This window comes from Zingiber officinale, chromosome 10B, assembly GCF_018446385.1.
Source record: "Zingiber officinale cultivar Zhangliang chromosome 10B, Zo_v1.1, whole genome shotgun sequence".
Classification (NCBI taxonomy): Eukaryota; Viridiplantae; Streptophyta; class Magnoliopsida; order Zingiberales; family Zingiberaceae; genus Zingiber; species Zingiber officinale.
The window spans coordinates 70723536-70748514 of NC_056005.1; the positions used below are offsets into that span (position 1 = coordinate 70723536).

Here is a 24979-nt window from a genome sequence, read left to right on the forward strand (position 1 = left end):
AAGGATTTGGATTGAGAAGGATCTCCATAAGATTATTTTCTACTCTACCTTTTTCATGTTTATGTATGACATTGGAATTTGATACTATGACATATTTCTTGTAACTTTATTATAGTGTTTGGTTTAGGGTATTAGTTGTAGTTGTATATTATTGTAGTTTGTATTGTTGGATGATGATGTGTGTTGTATTGTTAGTTTTCTTGTAACTTTTTTATGTTGTATTGTTAGTTTTATGCTCTTAGTTTAGGTTGTTTATGGAACATGTTTTGATGATGTATGTGTTTGGATTTATATTAATGATATTTGTATTTATTTTGGTGTACCTTAATATGTTGGTTGATTTTTGTTTTATATTTTTGTTATTGTGTTTTAGTGGTGTATTATATATATGTTGAATTTGTTTTAAAAAAATTGTAATAGGAAAAAATATTGAAAAAAGATGGGTCTAGATATATATTTTTTTAATTTTGGGACGAATTTTGCAACGAAATTGGATTCGTTGGAAATATCGTATTTATTGGAAAGCTGTAACGAAAAATGTATTTTCGTTGGAAATTTCCAACGAAATATGGATTCGTTGGAAATTTCCAACAAACACAATTTTTTGTTGGAAATTTCCAACGAATATGAATTTTGTTGGATATTTCCAACGAACACAATTTTTCGTTGGAAATTTTCAACGAATACGAATTTCATTGGAAATTTCCAACTAATACCATTTTTCATTGGAAATTTCCAACGAATCCATATTTTGTTGAAAATTTCCAACGGAATTGATATTCGTTGGAAATTTCCAACGAAAAAGTGGATTCGTTGGAAATTTCCAACGAAAATGTGGTTTCGTTGGAAATTTCCAACAAATATGTATTTTCGTTGGAAATTTCCAACGTAAATGTATTTTCGTTGGAAATTTCCAACGAATTCACATTTTCGTTGGAAATATTATATTTTGTAACTTTTCCAACAAATAGTTATTCGTCGCAAATCTATTTGCAACGAATACGTTTTTTCGTTGCTAATTTGCGACAAATTTGGGGTTCGTTGGAGATTTTTTCTTTTGACATTTCCAACAAATATTTATTTTCGTTGCAAATTTCCAACAAATTTTGGAACGAATTTTGATTTTGTTGCAAATTTTCCAACGAATTTTGCAACGAATATTGATTTCGTTGCAAAATTTCCAACGAAATTATAATTTTTCGTCGCAAATTTTTGCGACGGCATATTTGCAACGAATTTTTTTTGTCGCAATTTTCGTCCCAAATTCAATTTCCAACGAATTTTTTTCTAAAATTTGTTGCAAAATTTGTCCCTAAATGATAGTATTTTTGTAGTGCGTGAAATTCAGCGCTCATAGACATCGGTTTTTAGAAAAACTGGTGTCAAATACTCAAAGACATCGATTTTTGCTTAAAACTACTGTTGTTCCACTGATGTCTATGAGGGATTTTGTTGTAGTGTGTGTTTTGTAGTTCTACCTGAATCAAAATTTATGACCTCTCAAAATTATAACTTATAGTTGTAGCAACTATAATTTCGTAGTTATTATAATGTATTGCTGATCTTGAAAAGACCATCAACAACATGTTGTTGATCTTTTAAAGACTAGCAATACAATCTTTTGCAAACCAGCAACTATCAGTTGGTTTCATTCGTTAAATGGCTGATAGAGTCATGAACATAGAAATGTTTGATTCACTCAAAAATAAAGTCCTATGTGTTTAGCTCAGTCTTCTTATTATACCCATGTTGTCAAACATCATCGTGATACACTATTGAGAGAAGCAAATTTTTTCAACTTGATTCAAATATGATAAATTTTTTCAACGCGTAGAATAGTAATAATATTGTTGCTTACTTAAAATTTGAGAGACCATAACTTTTGACTGAAATTGAACCACGAGACACATAATATATTAAATCGAAGATTGTTTAGTGATTTTCGATTTGATATATTATGTATATCTTAATTCAATGCGAGTCGAAAGTTATGGTCTTTTAAAATTTAAGTCAGTAACACGTTGTGATTGGTTTCTTAAAATCAATAACACAATGTTATTGATTTTTAGAAATTAGCAACACAACACTTATTTTTAAAAATTTGTAACACTATATTGTTTATTTTTGAAAATCACAATACAACATTGATTTTTTAAAAATACACATAAAATGAGCAACATAGTGTTGTTGATTTTCGAAAATCAATAACACAATACTAATTTTTGAAAATGAACAACATAGTGTTGTTGATTTTCAGAAATCATCAACACAATGTTGTTGATTTTCAAAATTAATAATAAATTGTTGCTGATTTTCAAAATTAATAATACAACATTGATTTTCAAAATCAAGAGTCGTGTTACTAATTTTTGAAAATAAATAACATAGTAAAAAGTCCATAAAAATGGTTTAGAATTTTTTTTTATGAATTACTAAAAGGAAGAGATACAAGCAAAAAAAAAAAAACAAAAAAAACTGAAAGAGAGACAAATAATGTATAAACAAAGAGAGACTATATTATTGAGATATTTCTAAAATTATATACGTGATTAGGAAAAACGCATAATCATATACATTGTTTGATAAATGGTCGATAATTGTAATACGGACTTGTATATAATTTTATATAAATAAAAAAAAATATAAATTATAAAATAAATTTGAGATAGTATGATTTTTTTCATAAAAAAATCATTTAATATTTAATTTAAATTTGTAAAAAAAAAACTGGATCCGAAGTTTTGGCAGACTAATTCTTTCTTAATTCAGCGGTAGAAGCAGCCGTCGTCGTGAATGAGCAGGAGGAGCATGGATGTTACTTTCTATACCGACGACGGTGACAAAGGCTTCGTCGTCGAGATTGGCTTCTTCGACACCGTTGCTGAGATCAAGGAGAAGGTGCAGTTCTTCGCCGGTTATCCGGTCGCTTCCCAGAAGCTCGTCTTCAACGGCCAAGAGCTGCGCGACGACGCCGACACCGAGCGCTGCGGCATTCTCCACAACTCCTCCGTCCAAATCCTCGTCGCTAGCGACCCTTCTTGCGCCAAGGAGGAGGATGACGGCGACGCACTCGATCAGACGGTGAAGGTGAATGTGTTCGTGAGTCGGTCGTCTCCAGACAGACGCTTATCACTGGAAGCCAGCGCCTGCGACACTGTCCACCGACTCAAAGCGCGTATCGGCGACCTCGAAGGCATTATGATGCAGGGCTTGGCGTTGCACCGCCAGGGGGAGGGGGAGGAGGAGGAGGAGGAGGGGGAGGAGCTGCTGGACCACCACACTCTGTCCGACTACATGGCGGCGGGCGAGGTGGAGGTGACGGTGCACACGGCTGCGAGGCCGCCGCTCTCTGGGCTAGCGACGCCGGCGCCGGCTGATCCGTACTCGAGGAGTTTGAGGCTGGTGGTGAGGCCAATGTTTCGGCCGGCGCCGACGAAGAAGATGTTGACGACCGTGAATCCGTCGCGGAAAGTGAATGATTTGGGGAGGGTAATGAGGGAGAAGTTTGGGGTCCATTGGCCGAGCGAGGGTTGTTTCTTGTTCGTCCGTAACCACGTCGCCATGGACGAGGGCAAATCCTTCCGATGGCACGGCGTGGAGGAGGATGAAACCATCGAGATCTTTAGGGTGATGGACGATTAGTGATAAGAACTCATGTCTTAATTATCTCGTAGGAATGATGAGACGATCTTCAATAATATCGAACGGATTTGATTTTTAAAGAGCATTTTTTCAATATTTGATTAATAAATTAATTGGATGTTAGATAGGAATTGACCGGATATTTATTGGTTGAAAATCTAAATGAGTTATAGAAGATGGCCATTTGACAACCAGAGAAATCCTAATAGGTCATGTGATTAATTCAACACCCTAAGCCATTGCTCCACTATCGTGCTTAATTCATTTTGATACTTTTAAGAGAACATTTTGTAGAAAGATTTTTCAGCACTTAAGATTTGTTTTAGTGAGATTTTTGAAGAATGACAAACCTAATGAATCAATAGGACAAGTAGGATAAGGTCATTAAAACCATGCTAAATCTTTCTGGTTAACCATTTATTTTATTCTTACAAGAGTAGTCGAAAAGAAATATAATCGTTATGGCTATTCACACCCCCCTCCTTAGCCATGACATTTTGGATCCAACAGAGGGTATCTATCCTAAGAGTAGTTTTCTTATATGATCACTACAACAAAACCCTCATAGACATCGGTGGAACAACAACGAATTTAAGCAAAAATCAATATCTTTGAGTATTTTACACCGATTTTTTCAAAAATCGGTATCTATGAGCATAGATTTTCGCTCATAGACATCGATTTTTTAGGCGATGTTTATGAGCGCCTTTTTTTCGTTAATAGACACCGATTTTAACAACGGTTTTTAAAACCCGGTGTTAATGAGCCAAAATAAAATATTTTAATTTTCCCACAAGCCAAAATTTGCAACACTGTGAAATTCCCTCCAAACCTAAACCTATATCGCACCCCTTCCTTCGATCATCTCTCTCAGCCTAAACCTAAACCTAAACCTCTGACCATCTCTCTCAACCTCATCTCCCTCTTCCCCTTCCTAGATCGACGCCCCTTCCTCTCCCGATTAGGATCAAGACACGATGCCCTTGCTTCTCCGTCCAACCACACCGCATCTCCTCCCAACTCCTCCCTTTGGGTGAGAAGAGGAGACCTTCTTCGCATTCCGGTAGTCCATACTTTATCTTTTCCTTTCTACTTCCTCCTGTTTTTGTGTTCAGTTCTGCTCCCTTCCCATGAGGCTGCTTTCCTCTCGGAGTTGCCCAACCTCGCCACCATCTCCTTTGAGGAAGGCTACACCCAACTGTTCGGAGACTCCAACCTCATGCTTCACGGCAACGGCCGGACTGTCCACCTCTCCCTCGACCAGCGAATAGGTTCTGTTAAAAGATTTTTTTTTTTTTTTAAATAAAGGGACATCTTTGAACCTACCTTGTTCTGTGATCAGGTGTTGCATTTGCGTCGCAAGATCTCTACCTCCATGGATTCTTTAGTGCCTCCATTAAACTGCCCTCTGATTACGTGGCTGGAGTGGTGGTTGCTTTCTACGTATGCTTCTTTGCTCTCGAGTTTAGATTTTGCAGCACTTTCCTTTACCTGTTTGAAAGAAGAAGAAGAAGAAGAAGAAGGAAAAAACAAAAACAGTCTCTCCTTCGCCGCGATGGGCTCTGCAACGGTCCTCGCATCACTCTGCAATGGGGGTGCCGCAAGCGCCTTCGCCGCATCAAGGTCAGGGACAAAGGATCCGCCGTAAAATCTGGCGTCCGGAGGGGAATCGCGTCTCGGAATGTCCGCCGCATCGCAGATCAAGAGTTCCCCCCGCACCCGCCTCTTTATACCCTCAGGTAATAGATCGGAGGTTGATCCGGAAAACTTAGGGTTTGATCTAGTTTGAGGCGTCGCCGGTGAGATATGGAAGTAACCACTGCTCGGATTTATCCACAGGAGGTCGAAATCGGCCGGGAGTGAGAACCATAACTCCCGATCCGTCTCGTCGTCGCCGGATAAGGATAACCGTTGCTACACAACCAGGGGATCGACGGCATTGGTATGCGAGGGTGAGAACGCCGACGAGAGAGCCTCGGCAGCCTCTCTACCTCGATTCTTCGTTTCGCTGTCAAACAAGGAGAAGGAGGAGGAGTTCATGGCGATGAAGGGGTGCAAGCTGCCGCAGCGACCCAAGAAGAGATCCAAGTTTGTCCAAAAATGCATACTCGTACGCTTCCATTCCCTCCAAAAATCCGATTTTTAAGATCAAACAATCGAAAAAACTGATTTTTTCCTCTAATTTCTTTGACAAACTCGATCTAGTTGGTGAGTCCTGGAGCATGGCTGTCAGATCTCTCACAGGAGAGGTATGTAGTCAGGGAGAAGAAGGGATCAAGAAAGGTAGGAATTCTCTCTCTATCTTCGACCAATTTGCTCGTCTCGTTCCTGCATCCCATATACATCTCATGTTCTTTTGTTTCCTGTTCCATAATTCGCAGAGGAGAAGCGGATTAAAGGCCATGCCCATGGAGAGTGATTCAGAATGAAGCAAAAGGGAGAGGTAATACTAATTGCTATCATTGATTATGATCGAATTGGAATTTTTCAGATTGAAATTTAATGGTTTGACTTCCTGTTCTTACTTCAATCTCATGTAGATGCCCGAGTTGGGAAGCTTTTAGAACAAGTGAAATGAGTTCAGGCTTGTATCAATCAGACTTTGAACAATATTTTGTGGATAACTTTCTTGTTGTTGCAAGGATTGCACTCAATCTATATCTAGCATTGAGATAGATAAGGTATTCTAGAGCACCTCAAAATTAATTTTCTTGAAGATAACAATTCTTGATTTATTCATTAATTTTCTAACTAAAAGAGTTTAGTCAATCTTATCCTGATTTAATCCGTCAATTAATAACTAACTGTTGCTGGATGTTTTTTAATTCGATTAAATCAAGATGATAAATAATATCACGGGCCCCATACTTGAGTCACCAGTATTCTTCAGTGAATAGGCAGGTATCTGTGTGGGGTTTCTAGAGCGGGTGTGAATAATGTGATTTCGGCGGAAATCAACGTTGATTCATCTGGAAAATCAACGAGCTTCCATGGATGTCTAATCTACTTGGAAAATATGTATGATGTTCTTTTACTTGTTTGGTAGAGAAAAAGGTGAAATTTCATGGTAAAGTTGTTCGTGCTTCTTTATTTGGAGTGGGTGCTCCTAAAGCATTGGTTATTGGAGTGGTAGCTCTGCTGGTGTTTGGCCCTAAAGGCCTAGCTGAGGCAAGTTCCTTCTTTGAACAGTAGATAAATTTATCTGTACGTTGAAAATGTGGTAGAAATACATAGGAAATCCTGTGAATCTGCATAAGCTAACCAATCATGATATTAACATTTTACAAAGACAAAAAGATTTCTTTCATTGATACCCATTAATCTATACCCAAATGTGTCCTACAAGTTGTTACCTATTGTGTGTGTTAGTAGATTAAAGTCGATGAAACTTCGATATATTGGTACATATAAACAAATTTTTATTGTTAAACTTTTGCCATCTGGGAAGCATGACTTTAGGTTTCCAGCCTACCTAATTAGTTTTGCAATTGATATCTCTTGGTCCTGAAAGCATATAAATTCTACAGTGGATATAATCACACTCTATATCCCTTGATGGGCTAGTTATATCATCAGGCTGAATTGTGAACTCTTACTCCCTAAATTGAATACCAAATATTTTCTTCTTTTTAACTTGTCTGTTAGAATTTGTTCTACCATATTGAGCTTTAGAATGACATTCTGCCCTTTTTTACAAGAATTTTTGTAAGAAAGCAGTTGCAATCAACATGAGTTGTAAATTTTACATATACTGCTTTATGCATTTCATTATACACTCTAGTCGGTGAACTACAATTTGTCCATGGAGTATATAAGTTTGTCATGCACTATTCATTCCCTTGGAAAAATGCTTGAAATTAACAGAATTTAATCTCTATCGTACATAATTTCCATTCAGGATGACAACAGATATAACTCAAGTAGAGGTGCACATTTAAATCTCAAACGTGCAGAAAAAGCTCGCATATTGGTTAACAAGATTCCAGGTATGATTTGCACAACCTTGATAAATTTAATTTTAGGTAAAATAATGACATGTAGCCATGAGGTAAGGAATGTATCCGATCCACCTGGTGAAATAGGTTTGCTTTTTGAGTAATTATGATGATTTTATTTTTTGTCTCCTTTTTACATATTTAACATACACTTGGTACTTGGACACTTTACAGTGGCTGCTTGTGACTTGTTGATTATTTTTTACGTTTATGTGCCTTATCTGACAATTCTCATGACTTGCCTTGAAACAAGGTAGTAGTAAATTCTATAATTGTGTGAGTGTAGCTGATGGGTAACTTTTGATTACAAAATGTGTATTATAACCAAGTTAAGGGATTTTTTCTTCCCTTCAAATGGAATCCAAATTAGTCCTATTGCCGTCTGGATACAGAGAAACTAGGAGAAAAGGTGTTAATTATTAGAAGGCTAACTTGTCATATTAACACGAGGATCAATTTGAAACTGTTCAACCCTGAGCCTAAAAGTTTATGTTAGCATGTATGTCATTTCAATGCTAATTTATGGTTTTTTTTTTAGATTGTTCTGTTAGCTGAGTGGCGCTAATAATTCTGAATTATCTACACCATAGCTAACTTTGCATTGGACTGATAAAGTGATAAAGCATTTTAAAGTCTCTCTTTCCATGTATAATAATTAAATTCTTTGTTGCTGCAACTCTTGTTGATACTCTGGTCGGTAAGACTCATGCTTGGGAGGAGGATCGTGGCATGCTATTCATGTATGACAGTGTTCCGCTCCTCTCAGAGTGTCCACTTTTCATATGTAAGTAGGAAACATAGCAGTTTCAATTGGTTTTAACTATCAGTATTGTCTTTCAACTGATTTAGACCCATTTGTCGATCTTTTCATGCAGTTTCCATCTTTCAACACTGCAGATTCTTTTTTGGAGCACCTTTTTAACCCCTTGCATTGTTCTTATATCTTAACAACCTAGTGTTTGCTTTCAGTATGAAAGATTAGAGGAAGGGTCAAACAAAAAGAAGGGAATTCTCTCGGAGATCACTAAGATGATGATGCACATAGCACACCTTGACAGTAGCATTGAACTCATCGGCAATCTAATTTTTGGATCGGCTGTTGCACCTTCAGTCCTCAAAACCGTGAGGCCATCTGGTCAGGCTCTGGTTGATGATTGGGTTTGCTTGAAAACAATGGTAAATATTGTGCTCTAGCATATTCATCTTCACAATCTATTTTATTAAACATGACCATGTGTTAACAAAAAACCTTAGGTCCAAGCATTCGAGTCGCATTGTGGATCGCTCACTCAATATGGCATGAAGTATATGTGAGCTTTCGCAAACATATGTAACGAGGGTGTCTCGAAGGATGCGATGGAAGAAGCTTGTGGTAATGTTTGTGGAAGCTACAACTCAGCTAAGTGGAGTCCCTTTATCCATGGCTATAGTGCATGATCTTGTATCTCAAAATTGCACGTCTAGTGCAATGTAAGCTCATCAGTGCTCATACATAAATATATACACACTGGCAGTAGGAATAGTCATATGCTTACTTAAACTTGTTCAAGGGTGTTGTTTCAGATAGGCAGAGCCACCTAAAATCTCGGTCTTGATATTTTAATTGACAATGCATGTTAGCTAATATAATTAATTTAAAGTGGTAATTGGGTCAATACTGGAAGATGGTTATAGAATTTTAGTATTTATAAAGTTTGAATGTATTCTTGAGGTAGTCTCCTAACGTGAACTTGCTCAACATTGATTTCAACTCAATTTGATTGTTCAAGGTGGAATTCTCTTCCTCAAATTTTGACACAGGTTTTTCTTAAGTTTTGACAAGGTTGTATCTTAAGTCTTCTTGGTAAGTCAAAGTCAGTCTTCTCCTTAAGTTGTATTGACAGAAACTACATCAGCAATGCATTATTAACTGCATGTATTATTCTTCTGTTTTTGTTCTTTTGCTGTAATTAAGTAGACCAAATGATACTTTTATTTGACAGATTAGAACAGTGGATGTTTTAACTCAGAAAACTAGGCATTTGAAGGTGAAAAGTGGTGAGATTAGGGAAATGAAAGACGCAAGAAGAATGAAGCAGTATAGCAAGTTGAACATATTCTGATTCTCATAATTTAATGTAGCCTCAGCTTGATTTTTGACTCACGATGTTCTACCTTGATGTGTTGTTAAAAGAATGTTCTACCTTGATTCTGATATCTATTAGCTTTTGATGTAAAAATAATGTTTGTGTATTTTATGAATACTGTTGTAAGAAGAATATTTATGTAATTTGTGAATATTTGTGTATTTTATGGATACTGTTGAATGAAGAATATTTGTGTAATTTGTGAATATTTGTGTATTTTCTTGGTTACTGTCGGTTTTTCACTGTTTCGGAAATCAAATTTGTGTTGGTAAAAAATACTGATATTACATCGATTTTCCACCGCTGCAAAACCGATGTCATTAACTAATATTACATCGGTCGTATACCGCTGCCAAAACTGGTGTTATTACCATATAATATTACATCGATTTTACACCGTTGATGAAACGGTATCGTTAAGTGATACTACACTGGTTTATAACCGATTCGAAAACCGGTGTCGTTAAGTGATACTATACCAGTTTTAAACCGATGTCTAAAATGACAGACCTTTTACATCGCCTTCATAGACATCGGTCGAAAATGTAATAGACATCGGTAAAAAATCGATGTCTATGAGAATTTTTGTTATAGTGGATACACTTTGGATTAAGAGTTTACTCAGCTAGGAGTCTAGTTGAGGTTAATTTCATCGACTGTTCTATAGCTTCCCATTGCAAGGGAACACTAATAACGTATAATGCATGTAGGGACTTACCTCATTATCTCATTCAAAGGCACATTTAGTGAATATTTGGGGTTGGCACATTGGCACACCGTATGCAATGAACTAGAAGTAGGGTCTCTTCTTATTAGCACAGTATGTTTATAATATTTTTATTTTTATTGCATTTATATTATCACTATGATATCTTAATCAGACCCATTTGTAATTTAACATTTGTATTTATGTTTGTGTAGAAAAAAAGGGAAAGAATGAAACGTACATTGTTTATTTACCCCTCCCTCTAGCTAGCCAACCATTCTGATCTAACAAAATAGGTTATCACAATATCAATACAATCAATCTACATCAAAAAGTAAACCTAAAGTTATTGTTGGGATAATCCATCAAGAAAAGATGCATGGTGACTTTTTTTTTAGTTCGTGCACATAAGAAACTCAAATTCAAAGTTAAATATCAACTGTATATATGCATGATCTATATCAGTGTGATATATACAGTAAAAATAAAAAAAATCAATCACAATGCTAACAAATGATATAAATGTTCATGCAATCGTGCCCTGGTAGGTTGGATACCACCAAGTTAATTATTTTGATATAGTTGACAAATTAAGTTATATTATCTTGTGATTACTAAATGTGCTTGTCAAGTGCGCGGTTGAGAACACTTGACAAGTAACTATAAGTGTAGTAATAACTCAACAATCGTTGAGGATGTAAAAATTTAATACATTAAGATTGACTGAATACTTAACAAATGAAAAAATCTAAGAGGATCTTCGCAAAGCAAGAAGTTTAGTGGGTCTTGACAAATAGAAATATTCAAGAGGACCTTGGCAAATAGAGAAGTGCAATAAAGAAAAAGTCCAAGATTATTTTTGTAAAATACTGGAAATGGCGAATAATGATAAGGGAATTTTCTGAAATTTTTTTGAAATTTTTCGAAGATCGTAAGGTGTAGATTACAGGGATCAATTATGGGTCCCGAGAAATTCTATTTTGGTTACCCCATTTAAGCGAGGAAAATTTTGATTTCTTTTTCTTTTTCTTTCTTTTATTTTTCTTCGCTGTTTCCTTCTCCCCTCACGCGTGCCCTAACTAGCGCTGCAAACCGCAACAATCCCTCGCGATTTAAGCCTCACCGATCTCTTCCTCTTCTCCTTCTTCCTTCCCAAGCCCTAGATCCTCCCTCACTCTCTAGCGCCGGCCAAGCTTCCGTTTCCCCATCTCTTCCTCTTGTTTCGGCCGAGCAGCGCCGAAAGTTTCCCTTTCTCTCGCGTCGCCCCGGTTGCAACGGCCGACACCGGTCGCCAGCCGCCGACCCCTCAACCTTAGCGCTGCCGCCCTTCCCCTCTTCAGATCTGCGCATTGACGCCGACCGCCGTGCCCTAGTCTTCCTTCTCGCCGCGAGCCACAGTGTTGAGCGCGCCCCCTCTGCTCTAGGTCGCCATCACCGACGGCCTCGTCACACCTACTAGCACTGTCACTGACCACCAGGTTCGACCCAGCGCCGCCGTCGACCTTGTGCCCTAGCGTCGTGCCCTAGATTTCTTCTTGCTTCCAGATCCAAACAAGACAGCAGTGAGGTGGGCAGCTTATCTTTGTTGTTTCTGTCTATTAGATCACTGGTTATGGTACTCTTTCGATTTGAGGTTGGGTTACAGATTCAATCAGTAGCACTTGAACCTCTTGGATCACGGCAAGTGCTGATTTTTGGATATTTTGATTTAGGGATCAGTAATTCCAGGTAGTTGTGGCCAGAAATTTTGGCAGTAGGTTCCTCAGGATTGGAGCAACTGCTTACCTTGAAATTCAGCAGCAAACAACCCTTCACCCACAGCAAGAACGGTTGTGAATTGAGGTAAGGTATAGGGTTTTGATCTTGTTGTTGATGATTGATAGATAGGTTAATAACTAATGTTAACCTAGGTATATGTATTGAATTAGGGATAAAATTGAATTACTAGATAGTTAGATTGATCAAGGTTTTACCTTAATTTAGCCTTAAGGATTTTATTTAGCTATACATTTGAGTTAGCTAAATAAAAATATATTTATATTGGTGACACAGGACTTTGACGCGAGACGAGCATCTCGACGTCGGATTTGGACTGGATTAGATTTTTTGATTGGAGCCGGGTACCTTGACCTATCTATTTTGATATGTCTTGTTGATATGTTTAGTAGATTTTAACAAATAGTGATAATTATATTTTATATCTGCATCGGTATGTCATTATCCATTACCTGTGCATGCTTTGATTGTTATTTGTTTAGCATTCAAGTTTATAACCTTCAGATTATTTATGATCATAGAGGTAATGACATACCATGTCTTTTGATATACCGGACTAGGTTTTTTTTATCATACCTGACCTGTGTACCTTAGATCTTCGGATTTGACCCATTGATGTTAGGGTACATATTTTATATATATATATATATATATAGGTTCAGGATATTTCCATGCTTAGTGTCATGCATCATCTCGCATGATTGCATGCTGCGTGATTATCGGCTCCATTATTGTTGAGCACATCGCCAGTTACATGGATCTGCACACACCACCACTCATGGGTTAGTGGTATATCAGGCAGGGTGTGTGGCAGCTATACTCTGTTAGGCTTCGTTGGTCCACTCTTGGGCAGTGGTGACGCAGCGTGGTAGCCGGCAGACAAGTTGCTTTGTTAGGCTCCGTTGGGTAGTGGTGACGCAGCGTGGTAGCCGGCATAACAGATTTGCTCTGTTTGGCTCTGTTGGTCCGCTCATGGGTAGTGAGACGCAGCGTGGTAGCCGGCAGGGATCCCTCTTCTGGATTGTCTTAGAGAGATGAGACACTTATGATTTGGGGTAGGAGGATAGGTGTACTCCGACAGCATCCCGTCCACTCGGTCACTCATCAGGAGCAGTGACGGCAGAGTGCACGGTTGTCACAACCCTACCCTCTCGGTCTCACCATCGTATGTGAGATGGCTGACTGGAGAGTAGGGGTGACCAGGACATGTCATTAGCATCATACACATTTATGCATTTACTGATTGTGTTTGCTACACTTATATACTGCATTTGGATGGATGCATATGTTTAACATGCATACATGATTTATGATACTCTCGGTCTGATGACCTGACTATTCTAATAAGAGGCCCTGGTTTGTACAGTTCCCTTCAGCCTTTTTTTATTGTGCATTTCCAGCTTTTGTCCAAGAGACTGTACTCCATAGTTATTACTATTTGTTATAGTTTACTATACCTGTTGATCCTGTCTGAGAAGCTGACCGTGAAGGAGATCCGACAGAAGGAAACCCACCGTACTGATGAAGAATAATGCCGGTAGACCTCGACCCGAGAAACCCAAAGCGGATCGGAAGAAAACCAGAGTCACCGAAGGAAATCTGATAAGTAGGAAGAAATCCCCGTCCAGATAGGAGAAAGACGAACTCCCAAAGCTCCTGCGGCTCCCTGCGCACAAGAGACCAACCAACGCTATCGTCAGCGACCTAAGACCGGGGTGGGAATCCCTGGCTAGGCCCTCCGACGCTCAAGTCAGTGATCTCCTTTGATGTGAAGGAAAGAAGAAAAGAAGATGACCAGTAGCCAGAAAATTAGGGTTGTGAACCTACCTAGCCAACGGAGAGGATTCCCCCTTTTATACCACTTCATATAACCTCCGTAGTCATGAAGTGGACCCTGGTTTGTTAGAGTTCGTTATGACATCAGCTGCGTACTTCGGAAAGATGATTTTTAAGGAATCTTTTTTGTACCCCAGATGTACCTTCTTTGTCGTTTAGCGCCTGCAAGACAAGCTGAAAGCATATTTCCCGCCAAAATATATATATTCTCTATCATGAATTATTCTATTCGATATATTCATGTATGATTCTTCTTTACGTGACTTCTATTTGTATCTTTACTGTGTCAAAATAATATTTTATCCAACATGTTTCTGAAGTATTCATTAACCTTTTTGGCCGATATTGGTCTATCTTCGTTCGGCAGGCATGTATCGGCCGTTATTGGTTTACCTTTGTTCTGAAGGTATGTCCCGACCAATATTGACTTACCATCATACGGCAAGCATGTATCGACCGATATTTACTTACCTTCATACGGCAAGCATGTATCGACCGATATTGGCCTACCTTCGTTCGGCAGGAATGTATCGGCCGATATTGGTTTATCTTTGCTCTGGAGTGTGCATCGGTCGTTATTAACTTACCTTCATACGACAAGCATGTATCGACCGATATTGGCCTACCTTCGTTCGGCAGACATGTATCGACCGATATTAGCCTACCTTTGTTCTGAAGGTATGTCCCCACCAATATTGACTTACCTTCATACGGCAAGCATGTATTGACTGATATTAGCCTACCTTCGTTCGGCAGGAATGTATCGACCGTTATTGGTTTACCTTTGTTCTGAAGGTATGTCCCGACCAATATTGACTTACCTTCATACGACAAGCATGTATTGACCGATATTGACTTACCTTCATACGGCAAGCATGTATCGACCGATATTAGCCTACCTTCGTTCGGCAGGAATGTATCGGCCGATATTGGTTTTTCTTTGCTCTGGAGTGTGCATCGGTCATTATTAACTTACCTTCATACGGCAAGCATGTATCGACCGATATTGGCCTACCTTCGTTCGGCAGACATGTATCGACCGATATTGGCCTACCTTTGTTCTGAAGGTATGTCCCGACCAATATTGACTTACCGTCATACGACAAACATGTATTGACCGATATTAGCCTACCTTCGTTCGGCAGGAATGTATCGGCCGATATTGGCCTTCCTCCTTTGACTCTTTCTTCCTTTTCTTTCCTTATCTGAATACCCTTAAAACCTAACCCATATCACTAGCCTTCCCCTTAAGTCTAGTCGAAGGAGGTGTAGACGACTGACTAGACATAAGTATGGTCTTGTCTTTTCCTACCCGTGCCTCTGCTCCAGATTTTGAAATGACCTCACAGATTTTGTGTCCCACTGTCTTAATAAATTAAGTATAGCAATCCTGTGAGTCTTTTTCTCCTTTAAATAGGGCTACCAGCCTACAACCTTCTCTTCACCCACAACCCTTCTCAGTTCTTTTTCTTCCTTGCCACTTTTTGTTGCTAAGGCCATGGTCGTGGATCCTCCTCTCTGGAGGCAACTTTTGTTGGACCAGGTGAGATCTATATACGAGTTTATTGGGATTTTTGCTCCGGTTACTCCATGGGTACAAGGGATCGTCTTAAGAGAGGAAGCTTCACAGTTCAAATCTTCTATCCAAAGATGCAGGTGCTCTGAAGGACCCAAGAAACTTCAGAGAAATTTTTACTACTTATAGGGGGGCAGCCAAATGACCCATGGGTGTTGTGTGAAGGGCACAACACATGTTACCCTTGGGCTAAACTTGATTGCTCCACTCGCTGAGCTCATACGGCTTGAGAGGAGAAGTGGTTTTTACATTTACTTTTCCATCATGGAATGAATCAATGTTCCCCTGTCTCGTTGCCCTTGAGCTTTTTTGTTTTTTGTTGCTTTCTTCGTCCAGGGCAAAATATTGCCTCTTATGTGCCTTGGCAAGTTCGGACGAAGTTAGCTATTTCCATCTCCACTCCATGGTAAGTTTGAATCCAGTGATGATTGAAATTTTCTGCGTGCTCCAAGAGTGTATACTTGTAATATTTGTTTTCTATTTGAGGTTTGTTGTTCCTGAGGGGAATGTAATATTGTGTATCTGATCAGATCATAAATGTAAAGACCAACTTTTGTCTCAGATGCTTTGTTCTTGTTACTAAATCTTCTGTTATTTACAAGATGTTGTGTTGCACTCATCATTTCTTCGGGTATTTTATGTGCTATTCATCATGGCTAACACTATCTTACCTGTTGGCATGGTTCGGTATTTCTACATCAACGGATGCTATTCCTTAGACTGAAACATTCATACCCGCAATTATCTTTATAAACATAAAGTTATTTCAACAAATACTAACTTATGTTTCGTACGCCCAAATTAAAATTTATCCTTCTCCTAAAATATTACCCTTAAAATATTTTTGTCTTTAGCCTGAGTATGGTCAAAAAGTTCTGTCCTTTCTATTTCATTAGGCCCAGTTGATCACGTTTCCTTTCGAGGTTTATGAACTGGTGATTGGCTCTCCTTCGGGTGAGAGAATGTTCGAGGCACTACCAACCCCATCGCGATCCGATTCGTCACGTCTGATATAAACGCCTCTCTTTTTTTTATGATGACCTGACACATGCCTTTTCTGATCACCACGTCACATAGGCCTTTCTCCTTTCTATTGCGATCCTCAGCGTCTGCTGAGCTACCAACGTCCTAATCTGACGACCGTCTTGCGTTTTTCAAACCCTAATCCTTTCGTCTCCTCTTTAAACCTCGTCCTTCCTTTTTCCTTCTCTAGAGCTTTTTTCCTGTTGCTGTCTTCAACCAGTCCTCGTGCTCGCCGTTTCACGACGATCCCCTTTCTTGTCTTCAGTAAGTAATCCATTATTGCTCTAGCCCATACCTTTGTCCATGGCTGAAGAAGCAATTGCTCCTTGGTATGTCCATATGTCTTCTATCTTTGATAAGAATGTAGATTATCCATCCGTCGCCAATATGAAATTCCTAAGGAATATAAGATCATACTCCCAACACCGAATGCTTGACCTCATCATCCCCCTGATAACTGCGTGACTTTCTTCAGGACCAGTTGATAGGGGGCTTGAGGTTCCCCATTCCTCCTTTCTTAATTGAAATAAGTCGATATTTTGATATTCCTTTGCAACAATTTGCTCCTAATGCATTTCATTATCTATGCGGTACTTATATGTTGTTTCGTCTACGAGATATTCCTCCTACTCCTCAAAATTTCTTCATGTTTTCCTACCCCAAGCTCTCGGAGCCTGGTGTCTTCTTATTCCAGTTGAGAACTAAAATGGTCCTTTTTGGAGATATGCCATCGTCTCTCAAAGCCTGGAAATCTCGTTTTTTCTTTTTAAAGTTTCCGGGACCTATTCCTTGGTCTCATGCTTGGAAATCTTTCTTGCCTCCCTTACCCGATGTTAGAGAGTTTCATCTCCTTCCTGCTTTTCCTATTTATTGTGAGAAGTTATTAGGTCACCGGCTCTCGATCCCGAAATGGTTGAAGGTCGAGCTTTTATACCTATTTGGTTTAAGCCCCGTCAAACCCGATACTCACATTTCCTTAGGTAACGTCTTGTTCTTTTCTTTTTGCTTATAACTGCCTAAATTATTTCTCTGTTCTATACAGTGGAGAGTTTCTATGATGCTTTGATTGATGAAGAAATACGCGTGGAAGAAGAATTGCTTCGCGCCAAGGAGGCCGAATTTCTGGCCGCTATCGCCCCTCCACCGTCAATTGAAGAGCCGATTCCCTTAGCCGAAATACCTAGCTCTTCTGGGCTTCATGAGACTCCAGGAGGCTCTTCTAGGGATCCTGCTGCGCAGATCCTCCCTGATCCTGCTCCCTCTATTACGTCTCCTGCAGCTGTTGCTGTCTCCCCATCTACCTCTATTCCTCTTATCGAGCTTACATCCCTTGGTAGCTCATAAACCCATAACTGAGATTTCTACGGGCAAGCGTCCGGGACGCAAGTTAACCAGGGCTCCTCCTCCAAAAAGGAGGCTCGTTCTTTCTGCTGATGAGCTTGCTTCAGAAGATTTTGTATCAACTGACCTTCTTTCCGATGAGCCCATATTAGCAGAACTTTATCCTTCCTTGAATTTTCCTACCTCTCTTTTTCCTAAAACTAGTACTTCTGGTGACGTTTCTTTTACTTTTCCTCTGTCTATTCCGACTTCAGGATCTCTACCCTCTTCGCCTTCTTCTTACTTGGTTTTTGCTCCACCATCTATCCCTACTTCTTCCTTCTCAACTGGCTCTTCTACCATTCCTGTTCTCCCCATATTACTGGGGGGTTCTTTCGCTAGTTCCTGGGATGAGGTGCGCCCCCTCTTTGAGGGGCTTTCCATTCCTAAAGCGATTGACCACTTTTCTAATAAAGAGAATAAGGTATGTTTACATACTCCTGCTTTCTTTTTGTGAAGTATCGTCTTATGGTTTTGAATATTCTCCCAGCGGTGGCTAGAGAACATGGGTTTCTCCCGACTATTGCACAATCTGTACACTGAGAACGAGAAATTGAAATCGGAGAACAAGGGGTTGCGACAGCAAGTTATCGAATTGTCTTCTGTCGAGTTTTCCGCTGCCGCCAAGAAGCAATTTGAAACTCAAATTGAGAGCCTTGAAGCCCAATTCAAATTGGTTACGGACCTCAATCAAGAGCTGACCTCAAAACTTGGAGAACTAAAAGAGAATTATGAAGTAGAATTGACTGAGAAACTCAAAGCCTTACAGCTGAAAGAGGACGAGGTAGCCTCTTTGACCACCTCCCTTGATTCGGCTAAAGCCGAGGCTTCTGCCAGAAAAGATGAATTAAAAACCTCTCAGATGGCGCTGGTAGTCTACAAAGGGGGTGAGGATATTCGTTATAAGGAGCGAGCCACAACCATGATTGAATCTCCCGAGTTCAACAGACGGATCGTGAGGTCCATTCTATCTGCTTTTACTGCAGGAGCTCAAGGGGCGATTCAACAATTAAAAGAAGAGCATTATTTATCTCACGATCCTCCTCCTAATTTCTTAAACAAACGTAAACTGATTGAAAACAAACCTCCTGATCTGTACCCCAAGCTGACTCTAACTTAGGTTCGAGTTATTGCAATTCAGTACTGATAAGCTTGTGTGACTTTGATTACTCTTCTTGGGTTGTAAATTTTACTCTTTCTCAGGATAAATATCTATTTTCTGCAAATGTATCTAATGTTATGATGCAAGATTTCCCTATGAGTCTTTTCTTAATGATCGCCCGATATATATTAAGATTAATAGATACCGCCCGATATTTTATAGCTTAGTTACATCCCGTCCGATTTAACACGGCTTCGTCATGCTATCCTTGATATTGGTCGATTTGTTCTGCTAGACTGGTTTATCATTGTATCTTCATATGTCTTTTTTCGCATAGTAATTGAGTCTCATGGGTTTTATCATAACGTATATTATTTGCCTCACTATAATAAGACTTTGGTCAATATATTTTGAACGATCTTTAGTTCGGCCGGTTTGTCAAAACCGTCCGATTTTCATCTACGGATTTTGTCTATTAACTATTATCTGACGCTTGACTTCCATTTTATTAACTACTATCTGACGCTTGACTTCCTTATAGTTTATCATACTAATTTCTATCTGTCCTTGCCAGGATTTCCTAAGAACACTTCTGCGGAAACTCACACCTGTTTCCGAGGCGGCTTTTTCCTCTTGATTTTATTCTTTAATATTATTATCTATTTATAACGATTGATACTCCAAGCACCTTTTTCCCCCTTTTGCTGTTTCATCTTAAGGGTTTTAGCTCAAGGCAAAAAGAAAGATAAGGGCTTACGAGGTTTTCTCTTGTTTTTCTTCATCTTTCGTCTTCTTCCTTGATTCCTTGTTCTGTGATTGCTTCTCCCCATGGCAGTTTCTTCTCCTGCGTGGTTTCTTTCATGCTCTTCTGACCTCACGGATACAGAAGAAGTGGATTTACAGGCAACTTATGGTTTTCCTTCCTATATCACTCGTCCTGCTTCTCATGAGGGTCCACATCTCCCCCCCCTAGGATGCATTTCCATATTCAGGGACCAAGTCTTACAAGGTTTTAGATTTCCCCTTCATCCTTTTTTCTGTAATGTCAGCCGTTATTTTGCTATCCCGCTCAACCAGTTCATCCCTCAATCCTTTTCCATGCTAGTGGGCTTCATTGGAGTATCCAAACTGTTAGATTTCCCCTTGTCTCCCCGTCTTTTTCATCACTTCTTCATTCCTCGCTGAGTAGATGTGGGCGTTTTAAAATTTCAGTCTCGTCCTAAGGCCATTCTGTTTAACCGCATTCCTCCTCAAGGTGAATGGTATCGTAAATTTTTCTATATGCGTCTACCTTCTCCACCTCCGTTTCCTATTCAATGGATACATGATCTGCCTCCGCTTCCTGACACTCAAGGTCTCCTCAATGATCCCTCTGTTGCCTCTGCCTTACCTAAATTGCGGGGAGCGAAATTCAGTTTGCCACATCTAATTGAAGAGGGTTTAATGTTTCCCTTCGGGATAGGCAACATTAACACTCCTTTGGATAGTTCCTTTGGTGGGTATAATTATTTTACTTCGCCTTTGCTGATTAGTATATCTCTATAGTAATGATGTTTATCCTCTGTTTTTTAGCCGATGCTATTCTTCCGGCTTTTATGTACAGGAATTTTGCTATGACCAAGTCCTTTATCAATAATCTTGGAGAACAATGGTTGTTGGCTCGCCGATCCGATCCCAATCCCTCTACCTTGGGCTTGCTTTCCGAAGAAGAACGACAAGCAGAGGGTGTCGCACTCATGGAAGAGGAAGAAGAAGAGCCTTTTGTTACTTTAGTTAAAAAGCCAAATCTTTCCAAGGATTCTCCCTTTGGTGATTTCTTTGGTACTTTTGTACAAACTCCTCTTGTTCCAGTGCCTATTTCTTTTGAAAGAGGTAAGGCACCGATGACTCCCACCAATATCATCTCCAATCCTGCTCTTCGATTGATGAGGCCCGGTCTGCTTATCTCTTCTTCTTCTATTGTTTCAGCTTCTCCTGCTTCTGCCTCTAAGATGGCCGCTATCTCTCCTGTGCCTTCTACATCCTTGGCACTGGCCTTGCCTCCCTTGGCTTATAGGCCCCGAGAAAAACGAACGCCTTGCCGGAGATCTTCTCCCATTGTCATCCCTTCAGCCGTTAGTGTTTCCACAATTGCAACAACCCCTCCTACACTACTACCTTCTATTCCATCTAGTTCCTACTCTGCTCCTCCTGCTTCTACTATCCCTTTTCCTTCCATTGCCTCCTCTTCTTCTCCATCTCCGGCTTCCTCTAGTCCCCCTCCTTTATTTAGAGTGGCTGCGGGCTTACCTTCTCAATTGGGACAGCCTTCTAGTCCTCCTGGCTATGGCACTTTGCAACTGCAAGGTTTATTGGCTGAATCTTGGTCGCAAGGTTATGAACAATTACGAGGCCTTAGTCTCCCACATCGAGCGGATCGCCATAGTCGTCAGGCAGTGGCTGTAAGTATTCCAAGTTATGTGTATATTAGCTTTGTAACTTTATCTTTAACCTACATTATCCTTTCATTTAGTTCCTAGCCACAAGTCTGCATATCGATCAGCTACTCACAGCTAAAGATCATGAGAACACTAAGTTGAAAGCTCAACTAGAGACATTGAAGGCTGCCTCACCCTCTTCTAGTAGTGATAGGGCTCAGTTGCAAGAGCAGGTGGCCTTGCAAAATCAACAATTGGGAACCCTGAAGCAAGAATTGGAGGAATGTCAACAACTGTTGAAAGACAAAGAGCTTGCTAGAAAAACCTTAGAATTACAGGAGGATCGACTGCATTCAGGTCTTCGATTGGAGATCGCTTTAAAAGAGAAAGCTCTCTTAGATGCTTCTCAGAAAAGTCTTATTTTAGAGAAAGTAGAGAATCTTCATAATGCCTGTCTTTCTGACCAAGCTCAGGACCTGGCTTCTCATGATTTCACTATTCTACAGGAACAAGAGCTGAGGAAAGCTCAAGATAATGAATTATCACTGCTCCAGAAGGAATTGGAACAGCTAAGATCGGAGAAGGATGTTTTAAAAGAGCAAAACTCAAAACTGCAAGCTGATTTCCAGCGTTATAAGGAGCAGGAAAAGAGTCGATGGGAAGAATGGCGGCAAGCTTACTTAAAGTCACCGGCATTTGCCCGGAAATTTGTTCGCAGGATAGTGGGTGCACTAAATCATTCCGTATCGGGGGTTCTTCAACAACTAAAAGAGGGTGGATATCTACCCAGGGAACCTCCCCTCTCTTTCATAAATCGCCGCAGGCTTAATGAAGAACTACCCTCAGATTTGAAAGGCCCTTTCCCGAATGTTTAAAGAATGTATTCATAAAAACTTGTAAAGCAAGAATTGACAATGAGAAAAAAGGTGCAGTTGGTATTAAGTAACTAAGTATTTGCAAGGTATAAGGAAATTTTAACACTTACTTGCTTCTTCTTCATGCCAGTTTGAGAATACCCCTTTTGGAATGCTATTGCTTGCTGAATATAAATTTTATTAAAAAATTCCTTGCTCATCCTTCAAAGCGGAGCCTTATCTTGATGGATTCTTTTTTAAGTAACCTCCCGCGTGCTTTATATCTCCCCGAGGATGAATAATCTCAGTTGAGACTGGATATGAAATTGTATAAAACTATTATCCCCCGAGCTGAATATAATATCCCGGACGACTTTTGAGTAAAGACTTTCACTTTCACATATCTGGGCTCCTCTATGGAATCCCCTCTCAAAATTAGGCTTCGAAGCCAGGAGATTCTCTGATTATTTATATCTTGCACGGATTTAGAATCTTTGATCTCTTTTGTGAAGACTCATCTGATATGTTTCATATAATTTCCTGATGGTTCTGCTTCATATTGGTTTATAGTCTCCGGCTTCTCCTATGAAGGCCCGTCCGGGTTGCTTCATAAGACTTTGCCGATCGACTTTGGTCTGTCTTGGTTTATAGTCTCCAGTTTTTTCTATGAAGGCCCGCTGGGTTACTTCATAGAATCTTCCCGATCGACTTTGGTTTATAGTCTCCGAGTCTTCCTATGAAAGCCCGACCGGGTTACTTCATAGGCTTTTCTCGATCGACTTTGATCTGTCTTGGTTTATAGTCTCCGATTTTTCCTATGAAGGCCCGCCGGGTTACTTCATAGAATCTTCCCGATCGACTTTGGTTTATAATCTCCGAGTCTTCCTATGAAGGCCCGATCGGGTTACTTCATAGGCTTTTCTCGATCGACTTTGATCTGTCTTGGTTTATAGTCTCCGGTTTTTCCTATGAAGGCCCGCCGAGTTACTTCATAGAATCTTCCCGATCGACTTTGGTTTATAGTCTCCGAGTCTTCCTATGAAGGCCCGACCGGGTTACTTCATAGGCTTTTCTCGATCGACTTTGATCTGTCTTGGTTTATAGTCTCCGGTTTTTCCTATGAAGGCCCGTTGGGTTACTTCATAGAATCTTCCCGATCGACTTTGGTTTATAGTCTCCGAGTCTTCCTATGAAGGCCCGACCGGGTTACTTCATAGGCTTTTCTCGATCGACTTTGATTCATACGAAAGTATAATACTTGGGCTAACCTCGTGTTGGCTTGTAATTCCTTGAGGGAAGCTGAATAGGCCTTTATGATTTCCCCTTATTTTACTGCTTAAAAACTAGAAAGGAGGATTCTCCTGATACTTATCAATTTGTATGAACTACATTTATTTCCTGTGTCAATATTTATCTTTCTTGACTTTCATCAAAGAAACAAAGTACATAAACTGCAAGTATCTTAATTCGCCTGGGAATTCCAATAACTGTGAACATATTTAAAGTAATATGATCAAATCAGGCTCGATAGGGTTGCAAATGATTAGCGCTCCAAGAGCGTTCCAACATTCTTCCTTCGGCATCTTGGAGATAGTATGAGCCTGACGCGAGCTTTTCTATCACTTTATAAGGCCCTCCCCATTGTGGTGCCAACTTGCTAATATCTCCCACAGGCTTAACTCGTTTCCATACCAAATCCCCTACTTGGAAGAATCTGGGGATGACCCTTTTGTTATAATTCTGTCTCATCCTTTGTCGATATGATATAAGACGAGTAGCAGCTTTATCCCTTATTTCCTCGATAAGGTTCAGCTCCATAAGTCGTCGATCTCTATTATCCTCATCATACAATTGTCTTCTGTCAGACTCTACTCCTACCTCAATGGGGATTACTGCATCTCCTCTATAGACTAACTGGAAAGGAGTGATTCCTGTAGCTTCATGAGGCGTAGTACGATATGCCCTTGTCTACCCAGCTACCTCCGACATGATCTAGCTTAGTTTTCAGTCCTCTAATAATCTCCCTATTAGTTACTTCTGCTTGACCATTGCTTTGCGGGTAAGCCACAGAGGTGAAGGCCTGGGTAATCCCATAACTCTGACACCAGTCTAGGATTCTATCGCCTTGAAACTGCCTTCCATTATCAGAGACCAACTTATGAGGAATATCAAACCTGCAGATTATATTTTTCCATAAGAATTTAATGACCGCGTCTTCTGTGATTCTAGCAAGTGGTTCTGTTCCACCCATTTAGAGAAATAATCTACGGCCACCAACAGGAACCTCCTCTGTGTAGCAGCCATAGGAAATGGACCTACTATGTCCATACCCCACTGATCAAAGGGATACGAGACTATAGAGGTTCTTAATAACTGGGTAGGGTGATGTAATATATTCTGATGCTTTTGACAAGAAATACAAGTTCTTACCAGTTTAGCGGCATCTTCATGTAGAGTGGGCCAGAAATATCCCGCTAAGAGGATTTTACGAGCCAAAGATCTTCCTCCTATATGACTACCACAAGAGCCTTGATGCACCTCCTGTA

The 24979-nt window shown here is 39.8% G+C and overlaps 1 protein-coding gene across 1 annotated transcript; it reads left to right on the top strand.

Moving 5' to 3' along the window:
• Window positions 1–2808: 2808 nt before the first annotated feature.
• Window positions 2809–3642, top strand: LOC122029185 (polyubiquitin-B-like). Its single transcript, XM_042588125.1, has one exon. It carries the CDS (start codon window positions 2809–2811, stop codon window positions 3640–3642), a length of 834 nt encoding a protein of 277 aa, XP_042444059.1.
• The last annotated feature ends 21337 nt before the right edge of the window (window positions 3643–24979 follow it).